General features: G+C 46.3%; 1 protein-coding gene across 1 annotated transcript in view; it reads left to right on the plus strand.

Moving 5' to 3' along the window:
* ITGA9 (integrin subunit alpha 9) overlaps window positions 1-15,591 on the plus strand; it is a 345,733-nt gene that overhangs the window by 49,662 nt on the left and 280,480 nt on the right. Inside the window, exons 7-11 of the mRNA XM_061196493.1 lie at window positions 901-986; window positions 3,651-3,719; window positions 8,707-8,844; window positions 11,987-12,092; window positions 12,868-12,962. Of these exons, the coding sequence (XP_061052476.1) occupies window positions 901-986; window positions 3,651-3,719; window positions 8,707-8,844; window positions 11,987-12,092; window positions 12,868-12,962 (494 nt within the window). The remainder of the gene's footprint in view (window positions 1-900; window positions 987-3,650; window positions 3,720-8,706; window positions 8,845-11,986; window positions 12,093-12,867; window positions 12,963-15,591) is intronic.

Below are 15,591 nucleotides of genomic sequence, written 5' to 3' on the forward strand. Positions count from 1 at the left end.
TTTTCTGGCTCTTCTTAGGAGGGGGTGTGCATAATGGTTCACAGCAAGGGCTTTGGAGACACACAGATTGGATTTGAATCTTGCTGTGTGATCTTGGGTGTGTTGCTTACCCACATTTAGTCCCTGTTCCCGTATCTGTGAAATAGAGTTGGGAGATTATAAGAGACAGTGGCATCTGAAGACATGTGTAAGAATGTTCATAGCAGCTTTATTCACAATAAAGCTGAAATAACTGGAAACAACCTAAATGCCCAGCAGTAGGAGAATAAAGACATTATGATATCGTCATACAATGGAACATACCCATCCGTAAAAAGAAACTAGTACCACACTCAGCAGCATGGATGAGCCTCACAGAAGTTATGTTGAGGGAAGTTTGGAACAGGCACACGTAATATATGGTGACAGAAATCAGGAGAGGGGTGACCCGTGCAGGGGAGGGTAGTGACTGGGAGAGGGAATGAGGGGACCTTTTGGGCTCGTGGTTGTGTGGTTATAGTCACTCTGGCTGTTGATTGCATGGTTATGTCCATGTGTACACACTTGTTAAATTCTACACTTTAGATGTGTGTACTTTACTGTATGAAAATTGTATCTCAAAAAGGAAAAAATAGATGTGGAGTATTTAGCACAGCACCTGTTCCTGTGCTAAATACCTGAGTATTTAGCACAGCACTCAGAAAGCACTCTTGCCTGCCCTGGAGTCCTTGTGAACGTGTCTTTTTGTGAGATGAGCCATTCCAGTGTGAGAAGACTGACAGCTGCCATTTATTCCCTGATAATTTATGTTCCAAGAATAACTGGATCATAATTGTCCAGATAAGGGATGCTTGAGAAACATTGTCCTCTGATGGATCTTCTTTCTCCACCCCGTCCTTGGTTTCTCCCCTTCTTCTGCAGGTTATGCAGTTACTGCCGGACATTTTTCTCACGTGTCCACCACCGATGTGGTAGGAGGTGCCCCTCAGGACGAAGGCATTGGGAAGGTGAGGAACAAAGTCTATGGAATAGCACGGGGTCAGACAGGGGGAGCATGCTGCCACTCTTTTTGAGGTTTGTCAACTCACTTTGATGTGAACATTCTGCTGGGCGGCTGGCAGGTAAGTGATGAAATATTGAGGAATCATCTGTTCATCTCCATCCAGCCTCTTTTGAGAATTTACTTTGAAAGCTTCATCCAATTATGAATACTATTCCCAGACCTCTCCATTCTCTGCACTTTGTCATCTGAGAATGTTTTTCATGACTGATGCTGTGTGTGTGAGAGATGATTAAGATTGACCCGTGGTATTGTGCCATTCTCCAAAGGAAGGGTGTCCAGCGCTACCCGACTTCAAACCCTCCCCTCTCCCAAATCCTTTCCAAGTTTGACTTAATGGAACCAGGTCTAGTCCCAGATATCTTTGGGGCCTTTTTATTTATCTTTAGGCCCAGATTCTCACATTTTTCCCTCCAGTGTTTTAGAAACAAGACCAGTTCAGCCCAGAGGCTAGACTGGGAATATATGGGTCTCTTTCTCTAAAGTATCTGCCCAGAGTTTAGAAAAGACCCCATGGATCTAGGACCGTCAGAATCCCTTTGGGAATCATGGCATCTATGGGGCCTGAAGTATGGAGGACTATGTTTGTTGGATCTTTAGCTCCAGGTTACAGGAAGTCTAGTTGAGTCAGTCCAGATGAGTCAGGAATCTGCATTTTAACAAGCTCCATAGTTTGTTTGATAGTTACGACTGAAGAGAGGAATGGTCTTTGGGTCTGAGCCCATAAGGGGTGGACCTTTGATAGAATCTGGCTGTATCTCTGGGGGCTTGGAAAAGTGGATTCTGGAGAGGCCCAGACAGACCGAGACCACTGGTAACTGGAGCCTTCGGCCAGGATGTCAGTCTGATCAGTGGACAAGGCGTGACTGCTGGGCATTCATGAGGGTCATTTTCCTGGATCCTCCTGGGCAGGAGTTAGGAGTCAACACTCAGATTTCTGGAGCACATGCCTCCCTCCCTGTTAACACCAATGCCATCTTCCTTGAAAACGAAGCCACGTTAAAAACCCAGGGCCCTGAGCACAGGGGAGGTGTGCAGATGAACTCTGATAACTTCCAGCAAGGGGTGAGTCTTTCCGAGTCACATGAATTCCTCTGCGTGGTGGAGGGACAGAGCCAAGGGCTGTCCCCACATTGATAATCTCTTCTGGGGGAGGAGCTGCGTGTGACCAGGCATCTCTGTAGCCGGTAAACACGCCTACCTCCCAATTCACAGCAGTGTGGATGCCTCAGTGCTGCTGACAGCAGCTTTGTTTTGTTTTAAATCACCAGTTACAGAAAACTTGATCTAATTGTCTTCTCTTCAGATGGTTGGGAAAACTGTATAGTCCCTGTCAAGCCTTAGGATGAGAATGGTACTTAAAACTGATAGAGCCAGGCAGAGGGCATCCTGGATCTAGTTAACAAAGATGAACATAAAAATGCTGCTTTCAGCTGGATCCCCTGAGAGGTGCTGGGGAGACTGGTCGTAGTTGGCAAAGTTGCTGACGGTTCCACATTGCCAGGCATGGGAGCTGGTACAGACTTGCTTCCCAAGGACCCCAGGATGGCTCTCTGGCCTTCAGGATCTTGGTGGTTATCGTTTCTGGTATTGGGGCAGGAAAGCATTCACACTAAGATGGTGATTCCTGACCCCATGGGAGGCTCCCTGACACTGGTTCTCATGGGACACTTGCTCTTCCCTTAAGATGCAACTTGAAAAAGAACTTCCACACTCATCTCATTTAGGAAGTTCTACACAAACAGTCCTTTCTGTGGTGGAGATTCATGGTGTAAATGCACAGGCTAAAGGCTTTGAAAGGTCCCCAGTAAAGGAATTTATTTAATGTTTAACTCTGGCATTTTGCAAACTAAACACATATTTACCCAAGCAGATCTCATGACACTAACGTTCTGTGGAATCACTTTGTCTAAAATACTCACGTCCATCCCCCCTCTTACACAGTTGGCCCTCCCTACCTGCGGGTTTCCACATCTGTGGATTCAACCAAACATGGATGGAAAATATTTGGGGAAAAAAATTCTAGAAAGTTCTAAAAGCAAATCTTGAATTTGCCACCCAAGTATTTACATAGCATTTACACTGTATTTATAACTATTTACATAGTATTTACATTGTGTTAGATAGTCTAAGTAATGTAGGGATGATTGCCTAGGTTATATGCAAACACTACTCCATTTTACTTAAGGGACTTGAGCATCTGTGGATTTTGCTATCCAGGGGGTTCTGGAGCCCCATCCCCCACAAACGCCAAGGGATGACTGTATTGTGATACCTGCTAAAGCTCTAACTAATAGGAAGGAAGGAAGTGTTTCGAGGAAGAAAATCCTTTTCCCAGGAGTTGACTTTTTGGTAGTAATTTGGAAGCTCCTTAGGTCTTACTGGGCATGGCTTCCGTAAACAATGTGGCTCAGGAGGCATGGAGGTGATTTCTGCCTCAGGATTGAGGGACAGTTTCTTTGCAGAGTGGGTAAAATGATTTGTCATCAGCTAGTGTAGGCACACCTGCATGTGTCTGGTCAGGCATTTACATAGAACTCCCAGAAGGATGCTGATAAATATCTTTGGTCATTGCTTCCATCTTAACTGGATTTTTTTTTTCCTTCCATAGGTTTATATTTTTAGAGCTGACCGAAGATCAGGCACCTTAATTAAGATTTTTCAGGCATCAGGTAAAAAGGTGAGATCCTTGGGATTAGTGTCTTGTTTGTTTGAGAGATGTCATCATGTGGGAATCAGTTCTTACTTTTTAGAATATTGGTTTAAAGGCCCATCTGTGCCCTACATTTACATGGCATGTTCAGTTGCATGTTGGAGCCTTTACCTTCTCAGCATTGTGTGTGACCTGCAGATTCCTGGGATTCACGCGTACTGAGACGGGGAGCGAGATGAGTTTGTACACGGGCAAGTTACAGCACAGAGGTCTAAAAGGTTGTCCGCGGTTCAGATACTCATCAAAATGACTATGTACTCTGTTTCTTTCTGCCTTTAGCTTTCTGCCTCTCTGTCCCTCTCCGTCTGTCTTTCTCCCAGCTCCAGAGAGATCAGGCATTGTTGAGTACAGATACATGACCGATTACTTTCAAAGGAGGCAGGCAGATAGATGGTTCTCACTCTCCCTATCTCACCAACCCAAAGCTGTCCCTCCTGCTTACATCCCAAGCCCTCTGCCACCATCGCCATGGAGACTGTTGCCACACAAAAAACAAACAAATATCACCAGGTTCCTTTTAGAACTTTGAAATAGAAATAGCTGGGGAAGGCTGCCCTGAAATTAGTCCTGGGCAAGGTTTATCTGCCTGTGCCATCTTATTATCCTTACCCTGTCGCTAATTCTCTCTCCATTTCCTGCAAGTTTCCATTATATTGTACCGTAGTCTGAAATTAAGGCAGGTAGAGATTCCTTTGATTAATAAGCACCATTTTTCGTGGGCTTATCAGTGGTGCACACCTTGGCATGGCTTCGATCGGCAGGATTGTTTGGTAAGATTGGCTGCTCTAAGAGGAGACAAGTTTAGGTGGGGAGGTGAAGGGGGTGATTTGAAGAGTTGTCTTGGTAGAGGCCGTAGTGAGCTCGGGGAAGAAGCACAGGACTTGGGACTTGGGAGGGAGATTTGAGGAGATAGGTAAAATTGTCTTCTGACATTCTCCTACCATTACGCTAAGAAGAGGGGGAAAAAATGATGTTTCCATCCTGGGTGGGCCATGTGCCCCAGTTCAGGTCCTGCTGTGTTAGACCTGCCTCATGCCAGCCTGGCACCACTGCATATTGTTCTGATGGGGAGTCATAGTCTGAGTTCCAGAAATCCCACTCACAAGTAGAGCTTTTTGCAGTTTTAACAACCATCATGTGTATTTTTAGTATATAACTGTCATAACCTTTTCAATAAAAAATACATCACCAAACTCAGTTTTGTGAGGTTTTCCCTGAGAGCAGCTCTGCGTTCCCCCGGGAACTATGCAAGCCTGTGTTATTTTAACATTTCCAAAACCCCAAAGCAACAACACTGGAAAAAGACTGTGAGCAATTCTGCAAAAAAAGGATTTCCAAGCACCTCTAAAGTTAGAAAATAAATAACCCCGTGCCATTTCTGAGAAAGAGTCCCAAAGAGCAAGTAGGGTGTAAATGCTGCTAAGCCTAACATTTTAGCTCTTTATCCAAAAAAAATAAATGGGTGAGTTTTCCTGTGGAAAACCCTCCCTCCCTCCCTCTGCTCCCCTTCCAATGTACCTCGGCTTGACAGCATGAAATTATTCCCCCCCCCCAGCTTTATTGAGATATAATTGATATATAACACGTTCAAGGCGTACAGTGTGATGACTTGGTACACGTATATATTGTGAAATGATGACCACACTGAGGTTTGCTAACACATCTATCATCTTACGTAACTACTGTTTTTTTTAGGGAGTCTTTAAAGTGAATTGTGGGGCTTAAACACAGTTATCACCCTATTTTTATTATTTTTAAAATTTATTTCTTTTTTTTGCTGCGCTTTGTGGCATGCGGGATCTTAGTTCCCCAACCAGGGATCAAACCCATGCCCCCTGCAGTGGGAGTATGGAGTCTTAACCACTGGACCACCAGGGAAGTCCCTATCACCCTATTTTTAGAATATTTTCATGTTCAGCTGTCACCGTGCCTCCCCCCTGCTTCCTGTGTCCCCACCTCCACTGCCCGCTGCCTGTGCCCAGGACAGGCCCAGCTGATGCTAGTCATCCTGGTGTAAACAACAGTCTATAATTGGGCCCTTTCTCTTTCCCAGAACCCTCCCTGTTTAGATGATAGCTTTCATGGCTGCCCATCTGTGTCTGGGTCATGGGCAGGTTTGGGGGAGCAGATTTGAGAGTGGGTGATGTGAGAGGGAAAGGTTTGAGAACCTGCTTTTCCAAATTTCCCGAGGACATGATGACGTGGGTTCCAGCACAGACCAACCAGCAGGTCAGCTTGAGTGTCCTCATTATGACACGACAGGGCTCCCTGAGGAGGGGACCATGGGCCAGCTGTCTCACCTCCCAGCTCCAGAGCTGCCATTCATTTTCCTTGGGGCTCTTCTCGCCCTCACCTTGAACCATTGTAACATATGTCCTTCACTCTGCCATCTTGTTTCACCATCTTGCAGCTTACCCCCGTCATCATCTTTCTGATTTTGAAATAAACCAGTACTCCCTTTAGACATCTTATTCTGCTTGTGCCAGAAGAAATGAGAAATTCTTGTCCCACTGACTTCTCCATTATTTCAGTGGGAAAGGACATGACCCCAGGCTTTCAAAGGATGCCTTTGCTTTACCCCTGTGTCCGGAGCCACACATAGAGGAGGGTTCTGACTCAGGAAACCCCTGATCCACTTCTGCTTCCGTGTGGCCAGAATCTGGTCAGAGAGTTCTGTCTCCTGGCCGTAAGAGAGACAAAACCCCAAATGGTTCTGGTCTTTACTGGTTGACATCCTTCGTATAGTGCACTTAAGAAATCACCAATACACGTTCAATTCCATTGCTATGACATGTGTCCTCATATTTCCAGGCTGATGGGAGAGCTCTGATCAAGGAACACTCACCCCAAAGCATGTCGTTGCCCTATCGAAGTTTCATTGCAGTAATTGAGTATGTGAAGTGTTTATATGTTAAAACTTAGATAGGAAACTTCACGTACGGGGATTTCTGATTGAACACCGATGAAGATGCCAAGTTAAATAGACCATTGGAATGAAACAAATAGTTCCCCTGGGACTCAGCCAGAGAGAACAGCCAGCAGCTTTGGTCTTCAGGGCCTTGCCTGGGTCTTAGCGGCTTCTTTTACTGAAGTCAAGATAGGGACATTGGCAAGGCCACTGAATTGGTGACTGTCAACTGGTTTCTGCCCACCCCCCCACCCCATGATTCTGAAACTTCCCCGTGCCCTTCTCCCTTGGGAAGGGGGCAGGTGGGGATGGGGGTTGGGTGGAAGTGACCTCGTCATGTGACTGGGAGGGACTTGAGTCCTTTCCCAGGCTGAGCTGCAGGAAATAGACCAAAGTACCCTCCACCTCTCTCAAACTCCCCTGGGTTAGCTACCAACAAACAGCAAAAGAAAATGCTTGTTCATGTCTGTAAAACCAGAGCCCTTTTATTTGAAAACATTTATTTTAAAAGGATAGATTTTTTTTTTTTAAATTAAACACAGAGGTCGCCCACTGGCAGCCTTTGGAAAGGATACAGCCTACAAAAATTTTCATTTGGCCTGCATGGTATGTTTGTTTATTATTTTTTAATATGAATTAGTTGTCAGCATTTTAAAAATAGGCAATTCAAATAAAATTTTAGAGCTTTGGTTTCTCTTGAAAAATGAGATGGTTGGCCTTTTCTGGGTCAATCAGGAGTTGACTGCCCCTGGGTGGGGATTGCTCCTTTAGCTGGGTCTGTGGACTCTAGTTTGCTGCAGTCTCCACCATTCTCTATCGTTTCTTAGACACAGAAGCTGAGTGTCACTCGCCACCTGTAAGCATGCCTGCACTGTTGTTTGCTTTTTCCTTGTACCTGTTATATCACCTGCCTGGATCCCATTGGATTGTGTTTGAGACCCCCAATTTAAAATAACAGGTACTGAGTCAGACAGAGAAAGACAAAGCACATTATACCACTTATATGTGGAATCTAAAAAAATGATACAAATGAACTTATTTACAAAACAGAAATAGACTCAGACATAGAAACCAAATTTAGGATACCAAAGGGGAAAGGTGGTGGGGGGAGGGATAAATTAGGAGTTTGAGATTAACAGAAACACATTACTATATATGAAATAGATAAACAACAAGGGCCTACTGTGTAGCACAGGGAACTATATTCAGTATCCTGATTGAATATAATTGAATATAGTAATCGAATATATATTGAATATAGTAATAACATATGGGAAAGAATCTAAAAAAGTATGTATGTATATTTATATATGGAAAATAATTTTTTCAGATTCTTTTCCATATATATGTATACATACACATGTATAACTGAATCACTTTGCTGTACACCTGAAACTAATACGTTGTAAATCAACTATACTTCAATTTAAAAAATAGTAAAAAATAAAATAACAGGTACTGAATTAAGCTATGATTAAGCCAATATAACCTGGCTGTTTTCCCTCATCCTCCAAATGGTCTTCTGAGTTGTACCTTTTTCTGTTACTTCAGCTCACGCCTTCCTAACCAATCTTCAGCTATGCCCAGGACTGGGTGAGGGTAATCTGTTTCCCATGTAACATTTATTTTCATGCCTGCCTTGTGTTGTGAAATTCCATATTCCTAACTTGCTCGGCCTTGTCAAACGTCTGATATATGAGGCACTTTTATTATGGCTGTAACCTATGTCTGCAGCCTCAGCTTGCATTTGTAAAAGCAGTACCTTGTTCTCCAGGGATCAGTCCATTTGTTTCCCCCTTGGTGGGGCTCCAAGCCAGCGAACGTGGGTCTCACTTTGACCGGGAGGCCCACGTGGCTGCCAGGAGGCCAGGGGAGTCGGGATCTCACCGTGGCCCAGGCATTCTGGTTTCCAGGGTGGCATGGCTGGCACAGCCTCCGAGGGGCTTGGGAGCAGATGTTTGTCAGGCTGGGCAGCTGGAGGAAGGCAGGGGCCTTGTGTGTGAGGATGGACACTGAACGCTTTGTTGCAACTTGACTTGGTTGCAGATGGGCTCTTACTTCGGCTCCTCCTTATGTGCAGTTGACCTGAACATGGACGGCCTCTCTGACCTGCTCGTGGGGGCCCCCATGTTTTCTGAGATCAGGGACGAAGGGCAGGTCACTGTCTACATCAACAGAGGAAACGTGAGTACAGAGCTGGGCAACATGTGGACAGGGTGTGGGAGAGGGATGTTGGCCCGGGGGAGTAGTGACTGAGCCCCATCACCCAGAGGAGGTAAAAAGACACGCTTCTTACCTTCAAAAAGCTCTGTGTTCCATCAATGGAAAGTTATACTCAGTGTTATGACTGCAAACATACAGGGGTCCAGAAAAATCTTAATGACTAAAGTTGAGTGATTCCTATGTACCAGGAACCGTTTCTCCTGCTTCCTGTGAATGATTTCAATGACATGTGCACATGGTATCAGGGGTCCCCATTTTTCAGGTGAAAAAACTGAGGCTCAGAGAGGTTAAGTCACTTGCCCCAAATCACACAGATAAGAAGCAGTGGGGCTGGGATTTGAACGTAGGCAAACTGGCTTCGGAGGTGGCATGCTTCATCTCTGTTATTTTGTCTCCTTGGGACTATATACACACCTGCCCACAGAGGCAGAGAAGCCTTCTCAGAGGACATGATGGCTGGGAGGAATCTTGAAGAAGAATGGGAGTTAGGTAGACAGGCGGGAGTGGGCTGGGAGCTGGGCAAGTGGATTGAGGTGTGAGGCAGTGGGACCATAGTTCAGCGTGTTGGGACTGGGAGGGGTGGATGGGGGCCACCGTAGTGGCCAAGGGCTATAGTCACGATGTCCCTTATTCTGCAGAACCATGAAAAGGATGTGGCCGAGTCAGAAAGATGTCTCTGCAGCACAGTGGAGGGTGGGTGGGGGCAGGGGCTGAGGGGCAGCAGTGCACCCGTGGGTGCAGGAGACCAATGAGAAAGTAGAATCTTTTCAGCATCTAGAGGAAAGAATATTCAACAAGAGGGAAATGGTTAAATGAATAAATCCTGTGACCACCAGCCTTTAGCTAACATGAGAAAATGCTTATGAGATAATCACTGAAAAAGCAGGATAAAGACTGCATGTACAAACAACCTTTAAAAATGTACAAAATACGTAGAGAATGTAAATAGATCTCTCTGGGTGGTGGTGCTTGGGTAGATATTTAGCTTTATCTTTATCCAAACAGTGAGAATGTAATTCTTTCATAATCAAAAAAGTCAGTAAAAGTGTACTTTTAAGCGGTGACCAAGGTGTTAGTTATCCTAATCGGGAGGGGGTGGTGGTGTTTAGCTATAACTAGGTGGGCAGATGCCAGAAAGAAAGGGCAGTTATTTAAAGAGGAGCCAGGGGAAGTTAGAGCCTTGAGCTTTCTTGGATGTTTGCAAACTCTTTGGGAAGGTGGATCTAAAACCTGGGAGGAAAGATGCTTCCTGGTACCTGTTGCAACAACTCATGGCACCTGCATCTGCACTGACCTTCCAGGAAGGGGGGACAAGGCAGGTGAGGGGAGAAGTGAGGTGGTCGTTATGGAGATGAGAACAGCCAGCATTCAGTAGCTGCTGGCCACCATATATGCAGGAGACTGCTGCGTTTGCATGGGTGTTAACTTGTCAGGCAATAAGGTGACCAGCCCAACAGCCCCAGGGCATGGAATCTTGGCGCAGGATAATCCCCCAGACCTTCTGCGGCAGCTGGCACCCACACATCCCACCCCCAGTCAATGTTTCTTAATGCCATGTGGTTACCCTAAGTACAAGGGTATTCTTATTTCTGTTGAACTTCATCTTATGTGATTAATGATTGCAGGGCAGTGTGGAGGAGCGGGAATAAATGATGACTTGCCTTTGAATCTTGGTGTTGCCACTTACTAGCCTGTGTGATGTGGACAAATAGCTTGAAATCAGCAGCTCAGTTTCCTCACCTGTAAAGTGGGCAGAGTCATAAGGTCTTCCTTATAGAGTCACTGTGTGATTTAAATGAGGATGAGGATATACAGTGCCTGGTACATACAAGGAATCAATGTTTCTCTCTTTCTTCACCACACTGATGGGAAGAAATCAACACATATTTGTGTTGTGGGGCAGAGGTTTCGTTGACTTAAGAACTCATCACACCTTTACTGTTTGCAAGTTGTTTGAGTACAGTGGAAAAAAAAAGATTTAGTTGTAACAAAAGCTTTGGGATGGCTTGTGGATGTACAGTGGGTCTGAGTGCCTCTACCTGGGGGCAGGGTTAGACACTCTTGTGCCTCAAAACATTGTGTGTGTGTGTTTTTTAAAATATTTTATTTATTTATTCATTCATTCGTGGCTGCATTGGGTCCTAGTTGCAGTGCACGGGATATTTGTTGTGGTGCGTGGGATCTTCGCTGCGCTCGGACTTCTCTCTAGTTGTGGCGCGTGGTCTCCAGAGTGCGTGGGCTCTGTAGTTTGCGGCAGGCGGGCTCTCTAGTTGAGGCGCCCGGGCTTAGTTGCCCCGTGACACGTGGGATCTTAGTTCCCCGACTAGGCATCGAACCCAAGTCCCCTGCATTGGAAGGCAGATTCTTAACCATTGGACCACCAGGGAAGTCCCTCAGATGGTGTTTTAATGCTCTGATAGTCATGTGTCAATGATTTGGGGGTAAAGTGGGCGTGGCTTTTAGTGACACCATCACCATTGACCGCTTCCTCTGTTGGTTGGTGTTTGCTTAGGAAATCCAAACCACACGTGAAAATGGGCACAGTCGTGTGTCCTGTTATCACTGCTCCCACCCCTTAACCAAGAACTATTGGGTGTTGGGTTTTCTGAACCATGAGTCCCTCTGCCAAGATTACTAATACATGCACCCTACAAAACAGCCTTATAAATTTGTACCAGAAGGCAGAGGAGAGCAGAAATGGAAATACGTACTGCCTCTAAAACAACTTTGGGGATATTGCGGGGAGAGGAGACTGTGGGGACAAGCAGGTAGGTTGGTTAATAGGTTGGTGTATAGAGCGTTAGGACAAGGGAGAGGTTTAGTCATCAGTGGCCAGCAGTGGGTCTCCTTCCCTCTAAAATGCATCTCAGGCAATCGGAGACCTTCATGACACCCAGGTGGAAGGAGCTCATTTGGCCACCAGTGGGTGGGTGGGGGGGAAGTTTGGGTGCCTGGGATTCTGCCCAGGTGTTTCCTGTCCATGGGTGTGCTGCAGGGCAGGGTGGCATTCCCGGCTCTGTTTTTTCATTCTTTTTTTGGTTATTCTGTTTGTTTTGTTTCCCGTTTTCCCTCCATCCTGTTTCCCCTCCATCCTGTTTCCCAGGGAGCCCTGGAGGAGCAGCTGGCCCTGAATGGGGATGGCGCCTACAATGCACACTTTGGGGAGAGCATCGCCAACCTGGGCGACCTCGATGATGACGGGTTCCCAGGTCAGTGAGCTCGTACCTGCCCTCTAACTTGCCCCTGTCGTGGGCGCTCCGGGGTCTACCTGCCCATGGCAAGGCCCATCCACGTACACTGGGGAGATGACGCCTGTTAGAAACCACATTTTCTGTGTAGACACAGGACTGAGCCCTGAGCCCACTGGAGTTTTGCTTCCATGAAATCCCTTCTCATCAGCTCAGTGCTCTTTGCTATGTGTTTGTGGTGCAGTGAACCTTGCGGCTGGTCCATAGGGGCTTCTATGGCAGCCAAGTCTGAACCAGCTTCCTCTTGCTACAAACCTTTCTTGTTTCTGAGCCTCTGATGCTCCACGATGCTCTGAGAGCATGGAGGAAGATCTAGTTGTCAGTTTGTGAGAGTAACGTTGATTTTTTTGGTAAAGGGAATACCATTTTATATAATTCCTTTACCCAAGAATAGAGTTGACTTTCTCAGTTATGCAGTAACCATTGTCTATGGAGTTCCCTTCTCAGACAGACATTAGGGTGGGTGGTTGATATTTGCATTTCTTTTATTGGATAGATCAATAATTTATTCCTATGAGGATGAGGGAGAAATTTTCTGGAAGTAACCTCTTCTCAGCTTCCATAATTTTCTTTCTACTTTTTTTTTTTCCCTGCTGCTAAGAGATAATGTGCCTAGTTTAATGCTTGAACAAGCAGCAACCAAGAAATTTCTAGACATCATGGCAGGAATTAGAGAATCCACCATTATGTTACTCCACATGGCTTTTCTAACCCAGAGCTGCTTTTCTCCCCCTAGATGTGGCCATTGGCGCACCCAAGGAGGATGACTTTTCAGGAGCGGTGTACATCTATCACGGTGATGCCGGTGGGATGGTCCCTCAGTACTCCATGGTAATTGGTGTGAGAGTGTCGTGGCTGCTGTTCATACATTCATTGCACAGATACATACAACACGCGGCGTTGTGCCTGCCTTCACCTTCCCCCCCTCCAGTGGAAGACACAAACCATTGAGACTGCGTTTTAAATCAAAACATATTTATAGACTCCCGAGTTTGCTCATATCCAGGGAGGCATTCTGCCTACAAAAGATAAGATCCAAATTCTTAGCCAGAGTTAGAATGATTTATGTAAGAAGAGGTGGATTGCTTTTTCTGGTTACTGCTTTGTCAACCATCTGTGCTAAGCCAAAGGAATATCTTGTAAAATATAATCTAGAAAGACAGTGGTCCATGGAGGAGGGGCATGAAAGCTGTCACAGGGCTGTTGTCACAGTTGGCATTAAAACGGGGAGCTGGTCAAAGCCCTGGCCTCGTGCCCCAGACTTGGGAACGTGGAAGTGCTGAGTTCTGTTTTTTGCCATATCAGCTTGGAGTTCAGTCTTGCTGATGGTGTCAAGCCCAGCCCCTGGGAAAAAAGGAAGTCACTCTCTGGACAGAAGCATGGTCAGGATGTTTGTGGATGTCTGCATGTAGAGTGGCACAGGCCTGGGTCTTTCTCCCAGTGGGTCAACGACAGAAAGGGACTGAGCACATGTCGAGAAATTTCCAATCAGCACCTGCTGATTTACTGAACATTTACTACGTGCTTACCGCCTCCTATTCATGCTGACATTTCTCATCACCAAGAAGCTTGCCTTGTATCTTGATTATTGCAAAGGAAACAAAACTTTGGACTGAGTCCTGTTCTTATAAAATGTTCTATAACATGAAATAGGAAAGTATCGAAAGCTGTCCCTGTACGAAAGTCTCTAGGTAAGAAAAGGCTTTGCCAGTTGATTTTAAGAGGCAATGCATATGTGTAAGTTCAAGGTGTATGTTCCTAATTGTTCTTCCTGCAGCAGATATGAGTTAGCTAATGAAGGGTTGAGGGCTGGCTGGTTTGCTGCCACTTGAGCCCAGATTCCCTCTGCTGGGCCTCCTGCTCGGCTCCGTGACTCTTGCAAGAGGCAGATGCCAAGGAAGGTGCTGGCGAGAGCAGGGATGCTTCCTGAGCGCCTGCTCTGCCCTCTCGCCTTCAGTCCTCAGATTAGCCCTGTGAGATGGGCACCTTGGTTATCCACCTTTTATTTACGAGGTGACTCCAGGCCAGGGAGGTTAATTAACATGCCCATGGTCACCAGCTAGGAAATGGCAATTTGACCATGAACCTTTGCCAGTCTGACTCCCAACCCTCTTACTGCAACCACCACCCTCAACTCCACATCGGGAAAAAGGAACACTCAGGGAAGCTCAGTTGGAAAACTCAGAACTATGGAAGCTTATTTGTCTGTGAGGCATATATACTCTGAGGGGCATTTATCTACATGGACCATCCTCTGTGCATTAGAAATGAGTAGTGGTGGGAATAAACTCCTAGAGGATTTAGCTGAGGTGGCAGGAGGAAGAGGGCTCTGGGCACAGTTTGGGGGCCACATCCGTGTCCCAGGGGCTGCTCTACCCTGGGTCAGGGACACTGTTCCCACTGTCACAAGCTGAAAGTCATCCAGGGAGCAGCCTTCTTTGTGCCGCCATCGAGGTCACTCTCCACGCTTCCTCCTGGAAGCTTGTTCCCGGACCTGGGAAGCTAATCACACAGAGAGGCAGCCTGTGAGAGACCCCCAGCTTCCCCTCCTCCGGCGGCCCTCTCGTGTTTGTTGTGTTGCTGGGCGGACTCCCTGCAGAGAACTGAGGTATAAATTTTGTGGTCAGTGCGGATTGTCTTTAGTAGGAAGCAGGGATCAGCAGCTGGACCCGTCTTGCCTTTGTCAGCACGCAGCCTGGCTCATCAGCTCTAACAAAGAGAAGTGGTTTGGGGCTCTTTAAAAAAAAAAAAAGAAACAACCATGATTACACGTTTCCAGACTCCTAATATGTATGTGATAAGGTTTGTGATTTTAAAGGAAGAAAAATCCTTTAACGCCAGGTTCTCTCCAGGGCCCAGGTCTGGACAGAGCGGGCATTGTGTGGGTGAACTACAGGAGGAAGTCAGAAACAAGTCTGGGCAAGGGAATCGCTTTTCTTTGGCCCAGATTGGTGTTATTTCTGCTGGATGCGTTGTGAGATCAGGGTCTAAAGTTCTTCCATATAACTCTGTAACTCATTCCTCTTTCTCGAGTTTACCATGAAAAGTGTTGATTTTAAGATCCTCATGCACCTTTCTCAATTTGAGAGCCCTCCGGGCATGTCACGGCGGCCCCTGTGATCTTTCTCCTGCCATCAGGACACCGCATGTAAACCTGGTGAAGTGGAGGTTTCCCAAGGCTCCTGGTTTTCATTTAGAGTTATTAGCATCGAGCAGACTTATCTTCCTGGCTTTATGGCCTAATGGCCTGCAGATGTTTGTGGGATAACTTAAGCCTGCATCGCCACCCCCAAAAGGACCACCCCTTCACTCTTCCCTGCTTGTCTCAGCCACAGCATACCTTAGAAATGCAAACCCAGGGCAAGCTGCTGCTCGCATCATTGGACCTCAGAGCCGAGATGGTCTGCTTCAAGATGTGACTTTTAAGAAACGTGCAGATGCACATCCGTGTTTCCTTAGA

This window comes from Eubalaena glacialis, chromosome 7 (genome assembly GCF_028564815.1).
Source record: "Eubalaena glacialis isolate mEubGla1 chromosome 7, mEubGla1.1.hap2.+ XY, whole genome shotgun sequence".
NCBI lineage: Eukaryota > Metazoa > Chordata > Mammalia > Artiodactyla > Balaenidae > Eubalaena > Eubalaena glacialis.